This window comes from Musca vetustissima, unplaced genomic scaffold (genome assembly GCF_032173495.1).
Source record: "Musca vetustissima isolate MV318-11 ecotype Yass unplaced genomic scaffold, APGP_CSIRO_Mvet_v1 utg1061, whole genome shotgun sequence".
In the NCBI taxonomy this organism is placed as follows: domain Eukaryota; kingdom Metazoa; phylum Arthropoda; class Insecta; order Diptera; family Muscidae; genus Musca; species Musca vetustissima.
Genome location: NW_026875739.1, coordinates 39,867 through 61,255, shown reverse-complemented (window position 1 = coordinate 61,255; position 21,389 = coordinate 39,867). Strand labels below are relative to the sequence as shown.

At 32.8% G+C, this 21,389-nt stretch overlaps 1 protein-coding gene across 1 annotated transcript; it reads left to right on the top strand.

Annotated features, from left to right (window-relative positions):
- The first annotated feature begins 7,759 nt into the window (after window positions 1–7,759).
- On the top strand, window positions 7,760–17,284 carry LOC133338259 (CD63 antigen-like). The gene is made up of 5 exons (XM_061546435.1): window positions 7,760–7,897; window positions 15,623–15,814; window positions 15,876–16,037; window positions 16,950–17,147; window positions 17,211–17,284. Exons 1-5 carry the CDS (start codon window positions 7,838–7,840, stop codon window positions 17,280–17,282), a joined length of 684 nt encoding a protein of 227 aa, XP_061402419.1. The 5' UTR covers window positions 7,760–7,837; the 3' UTR covers window positions 17,283–17,284.
- Window positions 17,285–21,389: the final 4,105 nt, after the last annotated feature.

The following is a 21,389-nucleotide window of genomic DNA, read 5'->3' as shown; positions in this document are numbered from 1 at the left end:
AATAAATCGGCTATATCTTCAAGAGTTCTTGAGATTTTCACATGAAATTTTGTAGGGACATCCTTGAATTATTTTTGACCCCGAGAATGGGGGTGTCCCCTTAAAATAGTTATCTGATTTTGTTTGGATGAAATTTCTCAAGCTTGTTTGAATAGTTTTAAGCGAAATAAAAAGGAATTTAAGCGTTGTTTCATAACTATTGATGAGACATGGGTCCACCACTATACTCCAGATACAAAAGAACAATCCAAACAATGGACTGAAGCTGGAGGAAGTGCCCCAAAGAATGCAAAAACAATTCAATCGGCTGGTAAGGTTATGACAACGGGTTTTTTGAGACTTCAAAGGTATTTTATTGATTGACTATCTGCAAAAGGGTAAAACAATAAATTCAGAGTACTATTGCAACCTTTTGGATCAATTCGAGAAAACAGTCTTGGCTTACAACAGAAAAAATAATTTTTCACCAAGACAACGCACCAGCGCACAAGAATGTACGAGTTGCTTGACCACCATGTTGTTCTCCTGATTTAGTTCCCAGTGAGCTTTACTTGTTCCCAAATCAAAAAAATCCTTGCTGGCAAGCGTTTTACCTCAAATGAAGATGCAATTACAGTTGTAAACCACTATTTTGAGGAAAACTATTTTAATCAAGGGATAAAATTGCCAGAAAAGAGTTGAAAAATAAAAATATTTTTGAAAAACTAACTATTCTCTTTCATTGCTAAGCTAAGAAGTTTCCGAACCGCCCTCGTATTATAATTCGAAACAAAAAAAGTTTTTTTTTTTGACCTAATGATGAGCAAATTCCTATCAAAATCATGAACATATTCATTGAAAAATTGCCACAGAAAAGTTAAACACAATTCTTCGGAACTTTTTGTTTAGAGCTCTATATCTCAATACTTATTCAACAGATATAAAAAACTTTATCTGTTTATTGTCCTTTGATACTTCATTATAAAGACTAGTTTTGTTGTATGATTTGTTGCCATTTTAGAGGTAACTTCATAATGCCTAGTAGTCGATTTTCACAATCCTCCCTCACAATCCTCACTGTAGATGTGTGTGGATTAAGGTTGTCCTGGTGGAACACGACACCTCTGCTGTTGGCCAATTCTAGTCGTTTCTGGCCAATTGCTACCTTCAAACGGACCAGTCGTTGACAGTAGAGATCAGAATTTAGCGTTTGGCCATATCAAAGCAACTCATAATACATAATCCCCTTCCAGTCCCACTAAATGCATAGCAGAATCTTCCTGGCCGTTAGTCCTGGTTTGGCCACCGTTTGAGGTGCTTCACTGATCGTCTTCTCACAGGGTTATCTATGTAATTCATTTCTCATCTCCAGTCACCATCCGTGTAAGAAATAGGTCTATCTTATTCAGTTTGGTCAAGGTTTGGCAGATTGAAATTCGATCCATCCTATATTCATCTGTTAATTGGTATGACACCCAAACATCGCGCTTCTTTTAGAATCCAGCTTTGTGTAAATGGTTTAAAAAAATTTTATGGTCGATTTTTAGCTCCTGGGTGATGTTACTACTGCTATTTTCGATATTTTCGACGAAAAAAATAATGGATTTCTTTTTCCCCAACTAATATTTTTACAGTTTTGTCAAAAAAAGTAAACTTTGCCGAATGTGCCCCTGCCTAAGGGAAGTTTCAGCATTTGATGGGGAACATTCTATTTTTTTTAATATGTGACTCAATGTTTGACTTTTAAGGCTATATTTTCTAACGGCGGACGTCTTTTTTTAATGACTTCTTAATAATACTGCCTTAAAATTTGAAAAGTCTTATACACGAAATACTTTCAACGTGGAAAATAATACAAAAACATCTGTAAAAATACAAAAACCCGTGCATCTACATAAGTTTATTAGCTAGAGATTTCAAACTTTCCGACAGTTATTTTATTTGATATTCGATACCTATGGATCAAAGCTAGTGATGTACAATGAAAGCATCTTATAGAAAACGCCATTGCCGAATGAGCAATGAGTGTACCCATGATGCAATAATAAGGTGATGTATCAAAAAAATTTAACACTTTGACAATTAATCAAGACATCCGCTGCTCTAAATGGACTACCTATTCATCAACAGCTGATGTCTTGATTAGCTGTCAAAGTGCGTAATTTCTACTTGAATTCGATGTGCAATGCTGCCAAGTTTTTGAAATATTATATGCAAAAATTTGACAGATAATCGAAAAAAAACAAATGTTTTTGTTTTGATTAGAGATGGGCAGTGGGTAAATACCCAAAGGGTAAATACCCGGTAAATTGGGTAAATACCCATTTGTGGGTATTTATTTGGGTATTTACTATATTGAATCGGTAATACAACATATTGCACCCTATTTCCGGGTTTCTGTTATCAAATCGATTTAGAATGAATAGTTTTACGATACTTTAAAGACGTGGGTAAAAACTTGGGTAAATACCCCAGTTTTTACCCAAAAATTGGGTATAAACTCATTAACTGCCGAACCACTTGACATAGGCGGCCAAAATTTTGCACACATGTTTCTAATGCCAAAGCAAATATAGAAATCCAACATGGGGTCCCTGGGTCCAAGTTTTGATATAGCCCCCATATAACCGTATCTCCCGATTTAAGGTATTTTTAGCCTATTAGACACATTTTACAACCAAATTGGCTGTAATTTGGCACAGAGTATTCTTTTTGGGTACCAAATGTCCATGCAAAATTTTATGTATGAAGGTCCACGTTTTCTGGTAGCCCCCATACAAAGGTACCCCTATTTTGAGTATTTACCCAAAAATTGGGTATAAACTCATTAACTGCCGAACCACTTGACATAGGCGGCCAAAATTTTGCACACATGTTTCTAATGTCAAAGCAAATATAGAAATCCAACATGGGGTCCCTGGGTCCAAGTTTTGATATAGCCCCCATATAACCGTATCTCCCGATTTAGGGTATTTTTTGCCTATTAGACACATTTTAAGGCCAAATTGGCTGTAATTTTTCACAGAGTGTTCTTTTTGGGTACCAAATGTCTCTGCAAAATTTTATGTATGAAGGTCCACGTTTACTGGTAGCCCCCATACAAAGGTACCCCTATTTTGAGTATTTACCCAAAAATTGGGTATAAACTCACTAACTGCCGAACCACTTGACATAGGCATATGACATATGGGGGCTATATCACAACTTGGACCCAGGGACCCCATGTTGGATTTCTATATTTGCTTTGTCATTAGAAATATGTGTGCAAAATTTTGGCCGCCTATGTCAAGTGGTTCGGCAGTTAGTGAGTTTATACCCAATTTTTGGGTAAATACTCAAAATAGGGGTACCTTTGTATGGGGACTACCGGTAGACGTGGACCTACATACATAAAATTTTGCATGGACATTTGGTACCCAAAAAGAACATTCTGTGCAAAATTACAGCCAATTTGGCCTCAAAATGTGTCTAATAGGCTAAAAATACCTTAAATCGGGAGATACGGTTATATGGGGGCTATATCAAAACTTGGACCCAGGGACCCCATGTTGGATTTCTATATTTGCTTTGTCATTAGAAACATGTGTGCAAAATTTTGGCCGCCAATGTCAAGTGGTTCGGCAGTTAATGAGTTTATACCCAATTTTTGGGTAAATACTCTAAATAGGCGTACCTTTGTATGGGGGCTACCAGTAAACGTGGACCTTCATACATAAAATTTTGCATGGACATTTGGTACCCAAAAAGAATACTCTGTGCCAAATTACAGCCAAATTGGTTATAAAATGTGTCTAATAGGCAATAAATACCCTAAATCGGGAGATACGGTTATATGGGGATAAATCAAAACTTGGACCCAGGGACCCCATGTTGGATTTCTAAATTTGCTTTGTCATTAGAAACATGTGTGCAAAATTTTGGCCGCCTATGTCAAGTGGTTCGGCAGTTAATGAGTTTATACACAATTTTTGGGTAAATACTCAAAATAGGGGTACCTTTGTATGGGTCTACCAGTAAACGTGTACCTACATACATAACATTTTGCATGGACATTTGGTACCCAAAAAGAACATTCTGTGCAAAATTACAGCCAATTTGGCCTCAAAATGTGTCTAATAGGCTAAAAATACCTTAAATCGGGAGATACGGTTATATGGGGGCTATATCAAAACTTGGACCCAGGGACCCCATGTTGGATTTCTATATTTGCTTTGTCATTAGAAACATGTGTGCAAAATTTTGGCCCGGGTATTTACCCAAGTATTTACCCACGTCTTTAAAGTATCGTAAAACTATCTATTCTAAATCGATTTGATAACAGAAACCCGGAAATAGGGTGTAAGATGTTGTATTACCGAGTCAATATAGTAAATACCCAAATAAATACCCGCAAATGGGTATTTACCCACCCCTTGGGTATTTACCCGGTAAATACCATCTCTAGTTTTGATACATCATATTATTATTGCATAACGAACTTTTATTTATAGCTAACCCATTTCCTGGTCCCGAAGTTTTAAGACATATGTTTCATACAAATCGTTACTCTTATAGCGAGTAAATGAACATACTTAAAAATGTTGGATTTCTATATTTGCTTTGTCATTAGAAACATGTGTGCAAAATGTTGGCCGCCTATGTCAAGTGGTTCGGCAGTTAATGAGTTTATACACAATTTTTGGGTAAATACTCAAAATAGGGGTACCTTTGTATGGGGGCTACCAGTAAACGTGTGCCTACATACATAACATTTTGCATGGACATTTGGTACCCAAAAAGAACATTCTGTGCAAAATTACAGCCAATTTGGCTTCAAAATGTGTCTAATAGGCTAAAAATACCTTAAATCGGGAGATACGGTTATATGGGGGCTATATCAAAACTTGGACCCAGGGACCAGGGAAAATGGCTGTAATTTGGCACAGAGTATTCTTTTTGGGTACCAAATGTCCATGCAAAATTTTATGTATGAAGGTCCACGTTTACTGGTAGCCCCCATACAAAGGTACCCCTATTTTGAGTATTTACCCAAAAATTGGGTATAAACTCATTAACTGCCGAACCACTTGACATTGGCGACCAAAATTTTGCACACATGTTTCTAATGACAAAGCAAATATAGAAATCCAACATGGGGTCCCTGGGTCCAAGTTTTGATATAGCCCCCATATAACCGTATCTCCCGATTTAGGGTATTTTTTGCCTATTAGACACATTTTAAGGCCAAATTGGCTGTAATTTGGCACAGAGTGTTCTTTTTGGGTACCAAATGTCCCTGCAAAATTTTATGTATGAAGGTCCACGTTTACTGGTAGCCCCCATACAAAGGTACCCCTATTTTGAGTATTTACTCAAAAATTGGGTATAAACTCACTAACTGCCGAACCACTTGACATAGGCATATGACATATGGGGGCTATATCACAACTTGGACCCAGGGACCCCATTTTGGATTTCTATATTTGCTTTGTCATTAGAAATATGTGTGCAAAATTTTGGCCGCCTATGTCAAGTGGTTCGGCAGTTAGTGAGTTTATACCCAATTTTTGGGTAAATACTCAAAATAGGGGTACCTTTGTATGGGGACTACCGGTAGACGTGGACCTACATACATAAAATTTAGCATGGACATTTGGTACCCAAAAAGAACACTCTGTGCCAAATTACAGCCAATTTGGTTGGTTGATTTTGGCCGCCTATGTCAAGTGGTTCGGCAGTTAATGAGTTTTTAGCCATTTTTCGGGTAAAAACTCGGGTATTTACCCAAGTATTTACCCACGTCTTTAAAGTATCGTAAAACTATCTATTCTAAATCGATTTGATAACAGAAACCCGGAAATAGGGTGTAAGATGTTGTATTGCCGAGTCAATATAGTAAATACCCAAATAAATACCCGCAAATGGGTATTTACCCACCCCTTGGGTATTTACCCGGTAAATACCATCTCTAGTTTTGATACATCATATTATTATTGCATAACGAACTTTTATTTATAGCTAACCCATTTCCTGGTCCCGAAGTTTTAAGACATATGTTTCATACAAATCGATACTCTTATAGCGAGTAAATGAACATACTTAAAAATGTTGGATTTCTATATTTGCTTTGTCATTAGAAACATGTGTGCAAAATGTTGGCCGCCTATGTCAAGTGGTTCGGCAGTTAATGAGTTTATACACAATTTTTGGGTAAATACTCAAAATAGGGGTACCTTTGTATGGGGGCTACCAGTGAACGTGTGCCTACATACATAACATTTTGCATGGACATTTGGTACCCAAAAAGAACATTCTGTGCAAAATTACAGCCAATTTGGCTTCAAAATGTGTCTAATAGGCTAAAAATACCTTAAATCGGGAGATACGGTTATATGGGGGCTATATCAAAACTTGGACCCAGGGACCCCATGTTGGATTTCTATATTTGCTTTGTCATTAGAAACATGTGTGCAAAATTTTGGCCGCTTATGTCAAGTGGTTCGGCAGTTAGTGAGTTTATACCCAATTTTTGGGTAAATACTCAAAATAAGGGGGCTACCAGTAAACGTGGACCTACATACATAAAATTTTGCATGGACATTTGGTACCCAAAAAGAACACTCTGTGCCAAATTACAGCCAATTTGGTTGGTTGATTTTGGCCGCCTATGTCAAGTGGTTCGGCAGTTAATGAGTTTTTAGCCATTTTTCGGGTAAAAACTCGGGTATTTACCCAAGTATTTACCCACGTCTTTAAAGTATCGTAAAACTATCTATTTTAAATCGATTTGATAACAGAAACCCGGAAATAGGGTGTAAGATGTTGTATTACCGAGTCAATATAGTAAATACCCAAATAAATACCCGCAAATGGGTATTTACCCACCCCTTGGGTATTTACCCGGTAAATACCATCTCTAGTTTTGATACATCATATTATTATTGCATAACGAACTTTTATTTATAGCTAACCCATTTCCTGGTCCCGAAGTTTTAAGACATATGTTTCATACAAATCGTTACTCTTATAGCGAGTAAATGAACATACTTAAAAATTAATGATTGTACAAATTATGCGTTATGGGATTGACGTTTTAAATCGATTGAATTTAGTAGTTTAAAAGTACATATACGATTTTAAATCGACTCGATTGACGAAATCCAGAAATACAAACTAATTGTTTACACATACCTTTAATCATGATCTAAATGTCGATCAGCTGATTTTTGTTAGTATACATACAAAATTATTAATTTGCGCCAAAAATATTTGTTTACAATTTGAAAATGCTATGATTGTTTGGAATGTAAAAACAAATCAGCTAAAAAAATCTGTAAATAATTTTTGTTCCCTTTGATTTTTGCATTAAGCAACCGTTAAATATAAAAACATACAACATGTGAAAACTGTTGCAAATTTGGGTACATTGTGTAAGAGTTGTATTTTGTGTACAAAACCGCGTTACATCTCATTAGTATAATGATTTCGATCATGATTTAAAATAAACCTTGATTAAGCCTTTAATAATAATTAAATATAATATATATATAATCTATATATATATATATATATATATATAATCTGCTTTAAATGCGCTCTAAAAATGAACGAATAACAAAACAGGTTGCTATTTGAAATGAGTAACCGATTCATATATTCCATAAACGATCAATTGATAATCGTTGCCTAAACGTATTTTACGTATGGCAATGCCGTAAATCAATGTTACCATATTTCTACTACAATCAACAATTCTGGCTGAGTTTGTCAACGGTAGTAATTTGATAAGAATTGAAAAGGCTACAACGTAGCTTTAGTATTGCCCAAGTTTTTACTTAGTTAACACATCGAACGCGAATTAAAAACAAAATCGAATAATATGGATTGCGGTGGAGTGTTTGTGAAATATGTGCTATTTATATTCAATATATTATTTGTGGTGAGAACTAATCGTTCCGAATTGAATTAAACGTTAAAAAAGATCTATCATTTGTGTTGTTGTATATAAATTTTAATTTAAGTCATTTGTTCGAAATTGTTTAGTCATAGTACAAACAGAAAAAGTCCAATTAAAATCGCGCAATTTATAACACAACTTATAAAGAAAACTGCAACACATAGTTACAAAGTCTCTCTGTGTCACAATGGATACACTGTAAAAAATAATACTCGACCTAGGGATTCTTTAGTCAAAGCCTAGAAGTCGTGATATTTGAACATATCTTTCTTGGCCAACTTTTACTTAATCACCCATGTATACACACTTGTCTCTGTTAGTATCTTATCTATTGACAAGAGAATCTCTGGGTTTCATTCCATTGGGTGTGTGTCTGTGTGTTAGTGGGTAAATATTGATATCTTATCGGCAGAAATTCTCCAATGGAAGTAGTTTCTAATATACTTTTTTTTAATTAAGCGAAAATAATCATACCTACATATATTTGTATGTGTGTGTGTGTGAATAGAACAAACAATGACGCATTTTTTATCCGCTATCTGCTCACAAAGCCCTTCAAAGCATACGGGCTCAATGTCAGTGGCGTAGAGAGACAAGATATTGAGCCCTCTAATAATTGCTAGGTGATATTCAGAATATTTTTCACGCTACATTTCTATGAATACTTTAATGCAATGTAGGTATTTATTGAATATATTAGAGCCTATATATAGAATAATTTGAATAATATTATATACATTGCCAAAGAAAAAGTATAGATCAAAACTATTACAGAATAGACTTAATGATCTGCATAGAATCAGGTGTTCAAAAAATACGCATCCGCAATTTTTTACAATGGAAAAACTAGAAGTGCGTGCTTTCATTGTAAAAAATTGCGGATGCGTCTTTTTTGAACACCGGTTTCTATATGCTTTAATTTTTAATTTTTGCAATTTATATAATAAAATATATAAAAAAATAAATAAAATATTAAAAAATTCTTTAAAATGTAAACACTTTTGACGTTTCTTTCTTTCTTTTGTATTTTGATTCGCAAATTTGGCAAAGAAAAATTTGCTAGTGGAAAAGCAAGCGAAAATTTCAAAGGAGAAAACAAAAAAAATTGCCTGTGGAAAAGGGTTTCAAAATCTTTTAGTCAATCATATCACTATTTTTTTGAAAAAAAATGTAACAAAAACACTGCAATATATTAAATTTGAATTCATTAGTTTCCATAATGTTGACGCTAGAAGAAAGTTTCTCACTCTCTATACACTTATTTGTTTATCGAACATTTCAAATTGTAATTGTTTTTTTGCTAATTAGCCATATAATTTGTTTATTTGAATAGCAATAATTATTGCAATGGTGTGAATACAGCTTGATGTCATTTTATTTTTTAAAAATGTTTCATACGATTTGTTCACGCCTATTGTTATTGATAAGAGATGATATACTGCTATGAATCATTCTCATTTCAAAATGTTATATTTTAGAATTGTGATAATAAAATAAAAGGAAAACCTAAAGACCAGAATGTCACAATATAGATTGATAATGAATCAGGCATAATGATTGAGGCGTTATCTGGCGAATCTAGATGAGATGAAACCACAAAAGTTGTTTCCATATTTTTGTATTTGTGTATGACTTTGAGAGGTTCAATAGGACTTGGAATATTCAAACTAGCAAACAGATCAATAATAAAAACTTTTAAATCATCCAAAATTTTAGAATAGAACTACATCACTATTGTTATCAGTATTATAGGGATTTTTCGTTAAACGCAACTTACTATGTACAATGGTATAATTATTACAAGCTAGGGTATAGCTACCAACTGATTACAATTTTTTCTCAAGGTGGCTTGTTCCATCAAATGAAAATACATATTTTGTGTATGTGTGTATTGTTTTTGTAAAGTTAGTCCTGATTTATATTGGGCGAGTTTAATTGCGGCAATTTTTATCGTTCTCTTTTGAACTTGCTTCATATGTCTATACAAGGCAATTCGGCTGCAAACATATATTTTCTGAAATGTATTATTATTATTATTTTTTTTTTTTTGAAATGACACTACAAACAAAATACACAAAACGAATTACCAGAAATTTGTTGGTACGAGCAATTTTTTCCATTTCTATTCCCCTTGCCCCTCTCTCCAGCAAACAAAGACTTGCCGCAAGTAAAATCGCCCAATATAAATAGGGACTTAGTTTTGTTTCTATACTATGTCAAATAAATTCAAAATAAATTGAAATACCCAGCAAGCATTTTATATCCAAAAAGTTACTACCAGGCGATAAAAACACTCGTAGGCGATATCGTATTTTTAACAAATAAGTTATACCGTTTAGAAGAAACGAACCACGTACTCGTTACCTTTAAAAAGTATCTTCTTCGTCACAATTTGAAGTTAATAAAGCGACAGTCCAAAATGACACAGTTTTGTTACTTTAAATATTATCGCCTTAGTTACTTTTAACTTTCACTAAGAATATACGTTTAAGATGTGACGAATGCGTGTTTCATTTCTTTAATAACCGTATTTGTTAAAATACGATATCGCCTGGTAGTGAGTTTTTGATACCCAAAGTAAAATACTTGTATGAATAATGAATAATTGCAATAACAATAATGAATAACCTATATTTTGCAAAAAATTTCAACATTTAACGCCAAACAAACATAATATTGATGTTAAGGTTAATACTAAGTAAAACTAAAAACATTATTTAGTTAAATTATAATAGTTAAATTTTCAACAATTTTATTGATTTACAGTCTTCGGTTGTTTTTTTTTTTTTTTTTTGTATTATAACCAAATGTTATAACCAAAGAGTTAGACATCCATGACCTTAAATCTACTTTACATGTGAATTTTATTTTTCCGCGCCTTTCTATATTATTTGATACAGCAATGAAAACGTTTTCAGGTCGAAGATTTTTTATAATGAAAATGTAATTTATCATAATTTATATAAATCTTCATAAAGTAGGTTAACCCGGTAAAAAGTTCTAATGTATATGTCGTTTAATCTCAATTGATTGATAAATCGAGCTGAATTTACCTCGATTTAGCATAAAAATTTAAATTCAACCATTATCTCAATTGGCACGAAATCCTGCAATCAAAATAATTTCAAATACAACACTGTCTTTGTACAAAAAAATGCATCATGGTGATTTTACACAATATGTATCAATGCACAATAAATAGGTAGTCCATTTAGCGCAGCTGATGACTCGATTAATTGTCAAAGTGCATATTTTTTACTTGAATACGATGTGCAATGTTGCCAACTATGTGAAATATTATAAAGAAAAATTTGACAAATGTTCGAGACAAAAACAAAGGTGTTTGTTTTGATACATCACCTTATTATTACAACATGATATGCATTTTACCTATGTGCCGTCACTTTCTTCATGCATATGCAATTCCTTATGTGTGCCAAATTAGCAGCGTACACAAGTTTTTTTCGTTCAAACCTGCATATGTATTTTTCATATGATATAACCTATAAATAAAACAACACCTTTATTCTTTCTTTAATCAACACATTTTTTGTTATAAAACACCAATAAACGAAATAAAAATTTATAATTTTTCCCTTTTCAACATTTTCTTTGATTTGCAATTAAAATATTTTCTGTTTCTGTGTTTCTTTCAAACAGCTGATTTCCTTATGTTTCGCACACGAACATAGAGCGAGTCCTAATCGGAAAAAATACACATGTAATTACATATCGTTTTGACACATTGAAATTTCCGTATGTTTCACACGATGAGTTTCAGCTACGTGGAATTAGAAATATGTATTGATCTGTTCCCATACTGCAAGAATCTACTACTTTCTACTATAATAACCAATTTTCTTTAATGCTATCGAAGAAAATAGTGAAATCTAGTATATTCTTGCAGTACGGAAACAGACCATATGTGTACGTTAAGAATAATCAGCTGACTGTCTTTACCATGGCTGTCAAAATGCATTATTGTGAATTGACTTCCATTATGAAAACGTAAACAAAGTCGAAATTTTTGACATTAGACTTGAGAAAAAACAGCTGTTTTCCGATTTCGATTGCTATTATGGTGACCTTTTTAATAGATCTAGTACCAAGTTTAAAAAAAATCGAGTAAAGAAATAAATGGTATGTTCCCGTAATGCAAGAATCTATTAATTTTTACTATTTTTTCGATATCATAAAGAAAAGATTATCATCGATAATCACTTCATGGAGGTAAAATACAGTTTGGTATTGGCGGTTTTCTGCATATACACGATGAGTCAAGATTCAACACATGTTCTCGATCAGATTCTGGTCGGAAATTTTAATATTTTTCGATTTTAACTATACTTGAGTATGGCGACTTTTATGAACTGGTGCGTTGTCCTGCTAAAAACGAGTCCTTCATTGTTGCTGCTTTCCCAAAATGGCAATAATTTGTCTTCCAAGATTTGAACGTACTCCATTGAATTCATCCGTCAACATAGAAACGTCAAAAAAAGCATTCCGTGGCTATAAAATGCTCCCAAGACCATTAAGAAACCTCCACCGATCTCCAATCCATCTCCAATAACAACTAAAACCATCTGGGGCATCAAGATTGAATTTATTTTTGTCCGAAAAAATAAACTAAGAAAATATATCGAAGAGATCTGCGGACGGAATCACGATATTTCGGTGGAGGTTCCTTATTTGTCATCTAACATACCAATTGAATTAAAGGTGCGGCTATAGTTATGATACGCAGTGTATCATTTAAATGCGATTTAGAAAACATAGACCTCACGCGTTTTTAGGTTTGTACAATATTTGTACTTGTTGACTCTTTTTTGTTTTTAATAATTCAAAGAAAAGTACAATCAGATATTTGCAAACTTAAATGTCTTTATATATAAATATATCGCAAATATCATTTGTACAAAACGTTATCTGTATAAAATGTTGAAGTTGGAAATTCAACGATTTTTTTCAACATTTTTATAAGTAACGAAATGTATTCTAAACATCTGTTTGTTTTGGCGTTATAAACAGTCCCTGTACATGTATGTATATTTCATAAACACAAACAAGATATTGACTGTCACTTATTAACACAATTCTTAATGTCTAAATTAAAAAGATACACATATATTTATATGTGTTTATGGACATTTTGTTTGCATGTCACTGAAATATTTTCGGTGGTTTTAAGCTGTCTACAATATAGCAAACCCATTCCACCATATACATGCGGTTATATTGTCATTAAAAATAAAAATAATAAGAATAATGTTTAGCACAACCACATGATCGGATAATTCCTCTGAATTGTTTCTTTTTATTTATAGTTCATTTACATGTACTGGATTTCATAAATCAAGTAGATTTAAGTTGTCAATTCCATTGCATATATGTCATCAAGTAGGTTAACCAGGCAAAAAGTTGTAATGTACATGCGTAAAACGACAATAAATGTTATATACCAAAGTTAAAAAATGTTTAACTAAAACAGTTTTTAGTACACGTTTTTATACCCTCCACATTGGTATGGAGGGTATATTAATTTTGTCATTCCGTTTGTAACTCACCGAAATATACATTTCCGACCCTATAAAGTATATATATTCTTGATCAGGGTAAAATTCTAAGACGATCTAGCAATGTCCGTCCGTCCGCCCTTCCGTCTGTTGTAATCACGCTATCTTCCGAAGGAATTTAGATAGGGTGCTGAAATTTTGCATTGGGTTGTCTTTTGTCTGCAGGCAGGTCAAGTTCGAAGATGGGATATATCGGTCCACGTTTATATAAGGGTACCACCCAATTTTCGGAATTTTGGGTTTCTTGAGCGCGTTTTTCAACCGAATTCGGTGAAATTTGGTACATTGGGTACTAAATGTCGCCACAAAAAATTATAAATATAGGTCCACTTTTTCTGGTAGCCCCCATATAACGGTACCTCCTAATTTTCAGTATTTTGGGGGTTTTGGTCGTATTTTTTCACCAAATTGGCTGTAATTTAATACCTTGAGTTGTAAGTAGGTTCCAAATCACTCCACAAAAAATTATGAATATAGGTCCATTTTTTCTGGTAGCTATCTTCCGAAGGAATTTAGATAGGGTGCTGACATTTTGCATAGGGTTGTCTTTTGTCTGCAGGCAGGTCAAGTTCGAAGATGGGATATATCGGTCCACGTTTATATAAGGGTACCCCCCAATTTTCGGAATTTTGGGTTTCTTGAGCGCGTTTTTCAACCGAATTCGCTGAAATTTGGTACATTGGGTACTAAATGTCGCCACAAAAAATTATAAATATAGGTCCACTTTTTCTGGTAGCCCCCATATAACGGTACCTCCTAATTTTCAGTATTTTGGGGGTTTTGGTCGTATTTTTCCACCAAATTGGCTGTAATTTAATACCTTGAGTTCTAAGTAGGTTCCAAATCACTCCACAAAAAATTATGAATATAGGTCCATTTTTTCTGGTAGCCCCCATATAACGGTACCTCCTAATTTTCAGTATTTTGGGGGTTTTGGTCGTATTTTTCCACCAAATTGGCTGTAATTTAATACCTTGAGTTCTAAGTAGGTTCTAAATCACTCCACAAAAAATTATGAATATAGGTAAATTTTTTCTGGTAGCCCGCCCCCCATATATAGGTACCCCCAATTTTCGGTATTTTGGGATTCTTTTTCAACCGAATTCGCTGAAATTTGGTATACTGGGTTCTTATTGGGTACCAAATATCTCCACTGAAAATTATAAATATAAGTCAATTTTTTCTGGTAGCCCCCATATAAGGGTACCCCCGAATTTCGGTATTTTGGGGTTCTTGAGCGCGTTTTTCAACCGAATTCGCTGCAATTTGGTATATTGGGTTCTTATTGGGTACCAAATATCTCCACTAAAAATTATAAATATAAGTCAATTTTTTCTGAAATTTTTCGGTATATTGAGGTTCTTGAGCGAGTTTTTCAACCGAATTCACTGAAATTTGGTATATTGGGTTCTTATTGTGTACCAAATATCTCCACTAAAAATTATAAATATAAGTCAATTTTTTCTGTTAGCCCCCATATAAAGGTTCTTGAGCGCGTTTTTCAACCGAAATCAATCAAATTTGGTATTTTGTAGCCGTATATGGAAACAAATCTCCCTACCAAAAATTATTAATAGTCAACCCCTTTTAGGCGTAGTCCCCATATAACCCCATTTTTTATATTAATATAATTAATAATTAATTATTAATATAATTATCGAAATTTTCTGAAACAAATTTGATCCAAAGAAACATGGATCTAGAACCATTTTAACCGTGTCAAAGTGTATATGCCCTCAATATCCATAAAGCTGAGAGAATAATTGTCCATTAAAAATTTCTGAAATTTGTTTTATAGTTTACATTGTGGTTTATATAACCGGTTTGTGGAAATGTCGATATATGTCCACTTTTTGGTATTTTCCATATATTTTTATTTCAAGTACCTGTCAGTATATCTATGGTGGAGGGTATCCAAAGTTCGGCCCGGCCGAACTTAACGCTTTTTCGCTTTTTATAATTAAGTATCAGAGGACTATGGCCAGCCATTTGTTAAATTTTCGGTATTCAATTGATATCAAAGCAGCTACATTTCCAAAAATTGTATTTTTAATATATATATATATTTAAGTTTTTGGTTATTGTGGTGTTATATAATGTAACCTTATTCCTAAATTCATTATCCTTTTTTCAGATATGTGGCATTCTCCTGATCGTGTTTGGATCTATTATGCTCTCAAATATCGGTGACATCAAGAATGTCGTCAATGCCTATGAAACTCACTCAGTTCCTATTGTCATCTTGGTATTGGGCTGTGTAATTTTTGTAATTGCCTTCCTAGGATGTTGCGGTGCCATTCGTGAAAACTCATGCTGTACAATGACGGTATGTATAATTAATATGTTTTTGAATGAATATTTTACCGGTATTTTAATGTTCCTTGCAGTATTCCGTCATTATGTTCGCCCTGTTTTTGTGTCAACTGGCTTTGATCATTTTCATTTGGACACAACGTGCTAATATATTGCAAGCCATGGATAATGCCATTAAAACTGTATGGGATCAACGTCAAAACGATAGAAGTGTCATGGATGGCATTGAATTGAGCGTAAGTTTGAAGTTATATACATATATATTTAATTCAATTTTAAGTACAAAAGACGTTTTTCAATATAAAAAACATTTTCGATCTGTCCCCGTACTTCAAAAATCTACTACTTTTTGCTACGATAACGAATTTTCCTTTATGATATCGAAGAAAATAGTAAAATCTAGTAGATTCTTGTAGAAAGGGGAACAAAACTTTTATATTCATAGGTAAAAAATGTTAGTGATCTTTTATGGCAGAATTATACAAGTCAGTCTCATGCAGTCATATGTTTCCAATTTTTTCATAAATTTGCCTTCGACAGTTTTCTGCTTTCAAAATTTAAATCAAAATATATTCCTTCGAAATGTACGCATATCACGTGTTCTGTGTCAAAAATTGCTAAAAAATGTATATTTATAAATATTTTGAAGTTACCTGTCATTAATGTTCAGCTTTAGAAAATATATTTTGTTTACAATTTTATGGAATTAATTTTTCTTTTATTTGAAATTGATAGATGAGTTCAAAATTAAAAAGGGTTGCCATGATCAAATTCTTAAATGAGACTACCTTCTGTAATTATGACATGAGGATCTTCTTTACTGATAACTTTTTTTTAGTTTGGCAAATTGAATTTCAACGTCAAACATCGAAAGTTTTTCAGTTAATTATCCGTAGCCCTGTAATGTGTTTTTTAACTAATCCTCTTCAGCTGTGCCTGCTTTCTTTTCAAATTGTATATTTTTTATAAAGCGCGTTTAGACTACATAATATACTTCTTAATGATAATAATTACACAGCCTCCATTGGATTTTAATTGACATATACGCTATGAAATTGTCATTTAAGACCGTGTGGACTTAACAAAAAAATATTAAATCTTGCAAATCACTAAAATTCTAATAATCAAATACATTTTTTTTCGTTTAGTTCAAATGTTGCGGTTATACTTCGCCTACCGATTACGGTATGGGACCCGTTCCTAATTCATGCTGCGGCCCCTCAGCTACTTCCTGCAGTATAGTGGAGGCATTGCCACGCCCCGGTTGTAAAACGGCATTCGAGAGAATGTGGTCCAAGAACATTGATATTATTCGTTATGCTGGTTTGGGTGTTGCCGGTGTTGAAGTAAGTTTCAATATTTTTGATAATTCACAAACATATGTTCATGATTTTATGTTTCTTTTTCAGTTAATTGCTTTCATTTTCGCCTGCTGTTTGGCCAATCAAGTACGAAATGCCCGTCGTAGGGAATACTACTAAAATAAACAACTAATTCAGGAATTAAAACGAATGAAATAATGAATATAATATATGCATTAAACATATTTCCTACATCCATATAATTTTAAATATTTTCAATATTTTAACGAACAATAACAAACCAAATTGCGACTAATTGTAATATACAAAAATTATAAATAAATTATTATTTTAAACGTACAACAATGTTTATGTATAAGTTTAACTGCTAAGGCCACCTGTAATGCAATTCTGTAACGGTTTTAGTTGTTACCCACAAATTAGGTTAAAATTAAAATATATATTTTTCATGTACAAAATAAGTGGTATGTTCCCGTAATGCAAGAGTCCACTAATTTTTACTATTTTCTGCGATATCATAAAGGAAAAATTGTTATCGTAGTAAAAAATTTTACATCTTTGCAGGTTCTGGAACAGACCAAAAATGTATGATTACTTTATATGTGATTGTTACCAAAATTTTTTTTTAATTAATGAAATTGTAAGCAAATGAAAAATTTTAACATTTCTGTCGTCAAGCAGTTACGGAATCGCACTACTGGAATCTTCGTTGGTTTTCAAAATATATTTCTTGTTTGTTGTTTATACCAACACCGATTATATCGACATATCGGTTATAACGGCGGTATCTAGATGTCATGAAAAAAGTTTGCCTTTTATTTGATATCGCTTATAGCGACAAATTTACCCATACCTTCGAATTTGCAAATAGAAAGAAAAAATATGAGAATTGAAATATTCCTGCAATAATCTATGAGCACAATGGCAGGACTTTGAGGCAACAAATCACTAGAAGCAGCTAGGCCTTTCAAATCTCGTTCGGATGTTTATAACACCCAAAAAGCAAATCTACAAAATTTGAGTGGAATCCATTCAGATATAGATATATCATCCAAATATATATTTCATTCGATTTTATGCTAAAACCCCAGAAACTACACATTTTGTGTCGATCAATCACTTTCGGAAAATTTGGTCCTGATCGCTTTATATATAAATACATATACCAAAAATGAAGGCGGATTTTTATAATTAGCACTTAAATATGAAGATATATTAAAGAACATCTTTTGTCTACTTCCATTTCCTATTTTTCTAAAAGAATTATTTTTTAAGAAGGTAGCGATGAAGCGATGAAGATGGTCTGCATTTTACTACAAACAAAATTTTTAATTTTAAAATTTATTCCAGTACGGGAACAGTCCATATGTATTTCCCAATTACACCCAGTGTGGCCAGATCAAAAATGAAGTTGGAGCTAAAACAATGCTAACAAAAAGCTATAAAATAAATTCAAATGCCAAAAAATAGTGCTATATTTAAAAACGTTTTTACCCTGGAGTGCATCACCTCCCTTTTTGGTCAATATTTATGGCAGCTTGAGTTGAATATCAAAAAACAACTATGTAGGTGGTGGCTTCTACTGCTAAATATAAAATATATATACGCAACAAGTGGTTGTGTATATTTTATTTATTTTTTGTACGTTCCCACGCCTCACTTTCCCACCCCATAATCCGCATTATGTCGACCAGAGGGGCGACATATGTGCTCCCCTTGTAATTCCTTATGTGTGTCAGGGATCACAAAACATTTATTTTTGTGTTAAAATCGTACACACCATAATCCGCATTATGAAATAATAATTTGGAATATGTGTTTCAATCAAGGGTTTCACATACGAAAACCAGCTACATATCGAAATCTACTTCAACAAAAAAGTTTGTAAAATACATATCGTGTAAAAACACCATAAGTTGTATTATTCATTTAAAAATGTAATTATATTAGATTTTATTAGTTCTACGTTAGAATACACAGAATTGATCAATCAATCAATAAACATTTTACTAAGTGGATCTCCCATAGAATAATTTGTGCGATGAAAATCTACGTATAATGGTTGATAATATCTACTTGATCGAAAAGGATCATTTATTCTAATGGATGAAATTAGGAAGTCTGAGGTTATATTACCGTTTATATTGTATATTGGGGATCCCATACAACAGAGCCATATTCTAATATGGGTCGCACAAGAAATGTAAAAAGTTCTTTTTTGTAATGTAGGGATCAGAGAATTCTTTAGCCCATCGTTTTATAAATCCTAAGACACCGTGGGCTTTGTTTACCATAGAAATGACATGATAATTAAAATTTAATTTTGGATCCATTAAAATACCAAGATCAACAAATGAATCTACTGTTGATAAAACAGTACCATTAATATTGTACTGCCTTATTGAAGTAGAAGATCTGGAAAAACACATATGCTCACTTTTTTTAGGTTTAAATTCATACAGTTGAATTCGCACTATTGAAAAAGGCTATTTAAATCATTTTGAAGTAAATCAGCTTGCTTCATGGAGTTATGGGTGATAAACAACTTGACATCGTCAGCATACATTAGCAGTTTGGAATGGATTATTGCATTTGGTAAATCATTTATAAATAGAACAAATATGAGTGGACCTAAATGACTTCCTTGGGGAACACCGGAAGGAACATTAATGGATTTGGAGGGACAATCATCAAACAAAACTACCTGTGATCTATTTCCCAAATATGATGATATCCATTTAACTAAATTTATACTGAAACCAATTTTATATAATTTATGTATTAAAAGTTCGTGGTTAACCCTGTCAAAAGCTTTACAGAAGTCAGTGTAAATCGTATCGGTTTGATTACGCTGAATAAAACCTTTTATGACGGTTGAGGAAAATTTAATAAGATTGGTAATGGTTGATAGACCACTACGAAAACCATGTTGATATGGACTTAGGATTGGCTGAACTTTATGAGAAATTACATCAGTAATCAGTTTTTCGAATAATTTTGGAATTGCACTTAATTTAGCAATTCCTCTATAATTCGAGACATTAGGTAAGCTACCACATTTGTGTAAAGGAACTATATAGGATTTCTTCCAGAAGGTAGGAAAATGACTATATTTCAGGGAATAATTAAACAATAGCGTTAAAGGGATAGCTAATGTATCTGAACAGTACTTTAGAATTATGCTAGGAATGCCATCCGGACCTGGACTTTTAACTGATCTTAAATTACGTAGATTTTTAGAAACATATTGACTTTGTAAAAAAGGCATACATATTTGATCTATCGTCGATAATTTATAACTATATGTGTATTTATTTGGACAGGGTGAATATGTTGTAGCGAAAAAAATTGCAAAGCACTCTGAAATTTCAGAGTTTTTCTCAAATGTCTGATTATTGAATTTCAAAATGGTGGGCTTTGACGTAGCTTTTCTTTTTATATTAACAAAGTCAGAAAAAGATTTAGGATTGGATTTGAAATTAAGTTTAATCTTGTTTAAATAAAGATTGTAAAGTTTTCGGGACTCTGTCGTATATTTAGACCTTGCGACAGCATATTTGGCATAATCTATAGAGGAGTCTGATTTTTTATATTTTTTAAAAAGTTTATTTTTATAATTTTTAATACTTGAAAGCCGAGTTTCTAAGCCTAACAATGGGAACACATTCTAGAATACATTTATTTAGGATATCATAAAATGTATATACTGATAATTCTAAATCACAATGACTCTTAATGAGTTCCTATTTACGGATGAGATAAGTGCGTTAAGCTTTCGGAAGTCAGTTTTATTATAATTAGGAACAGATTTAAATGACATTGAAGAGTTTTTGGTAGCTAAATTATTATGCATCATGGATATGCATAATGTAGGATGGTAGTTATCTTCGGGAGTACATACTGGAGGTATTCTAATTATTTCAGAATATTGTGTATAATTCACAAATGCTAGATCTAGAATACGATCATAACAATTTGATACGCTATTTATTTGATAAAGATTTATGTCGCTAATTCGATTTACAATTTCAAAGGTATATAGGTTTACATTTGCATCAGATGTCAAGGGTGTTAGAGCCTCAGAATCAGGCAATGAAAGCCACTTTATGGACGGAAGATTAAAATCGCCGAGAACTAATATTTTGTCAGAGTCATTCATTTTGTTAGTGATTGAATTTATTGCTAACAGATTCTGATTATAAATATCAAGTTACGATGAGGGAGGAATGTATGAGCAAGTCACAAATAATTATATAACTAAAAACG

Coding starts and splice junctions, on each gene's coding strand:
- LOC133338259 (XM_061546435.1), top strand. CDS start 7,838: ATGGATTGCGGTGGAGTGTTTGTGAAATATGTGCTATTTATATTCAAT. Junction 16,038..16,949: donor TGGATGGCATTGAATTGAGC/GTAAGTTTGAAG, acceptor TTTTTCGTTTAG/TTCAAATGTTGCGGTTATAC. Junction 17,148..17,210: donor TGGGTGTTGCCGGTGTTGAA/GTAAGTTTCAAT, acceptor TTTCTTTTTCAG/TTAATTGCTTTCATTTTCGC.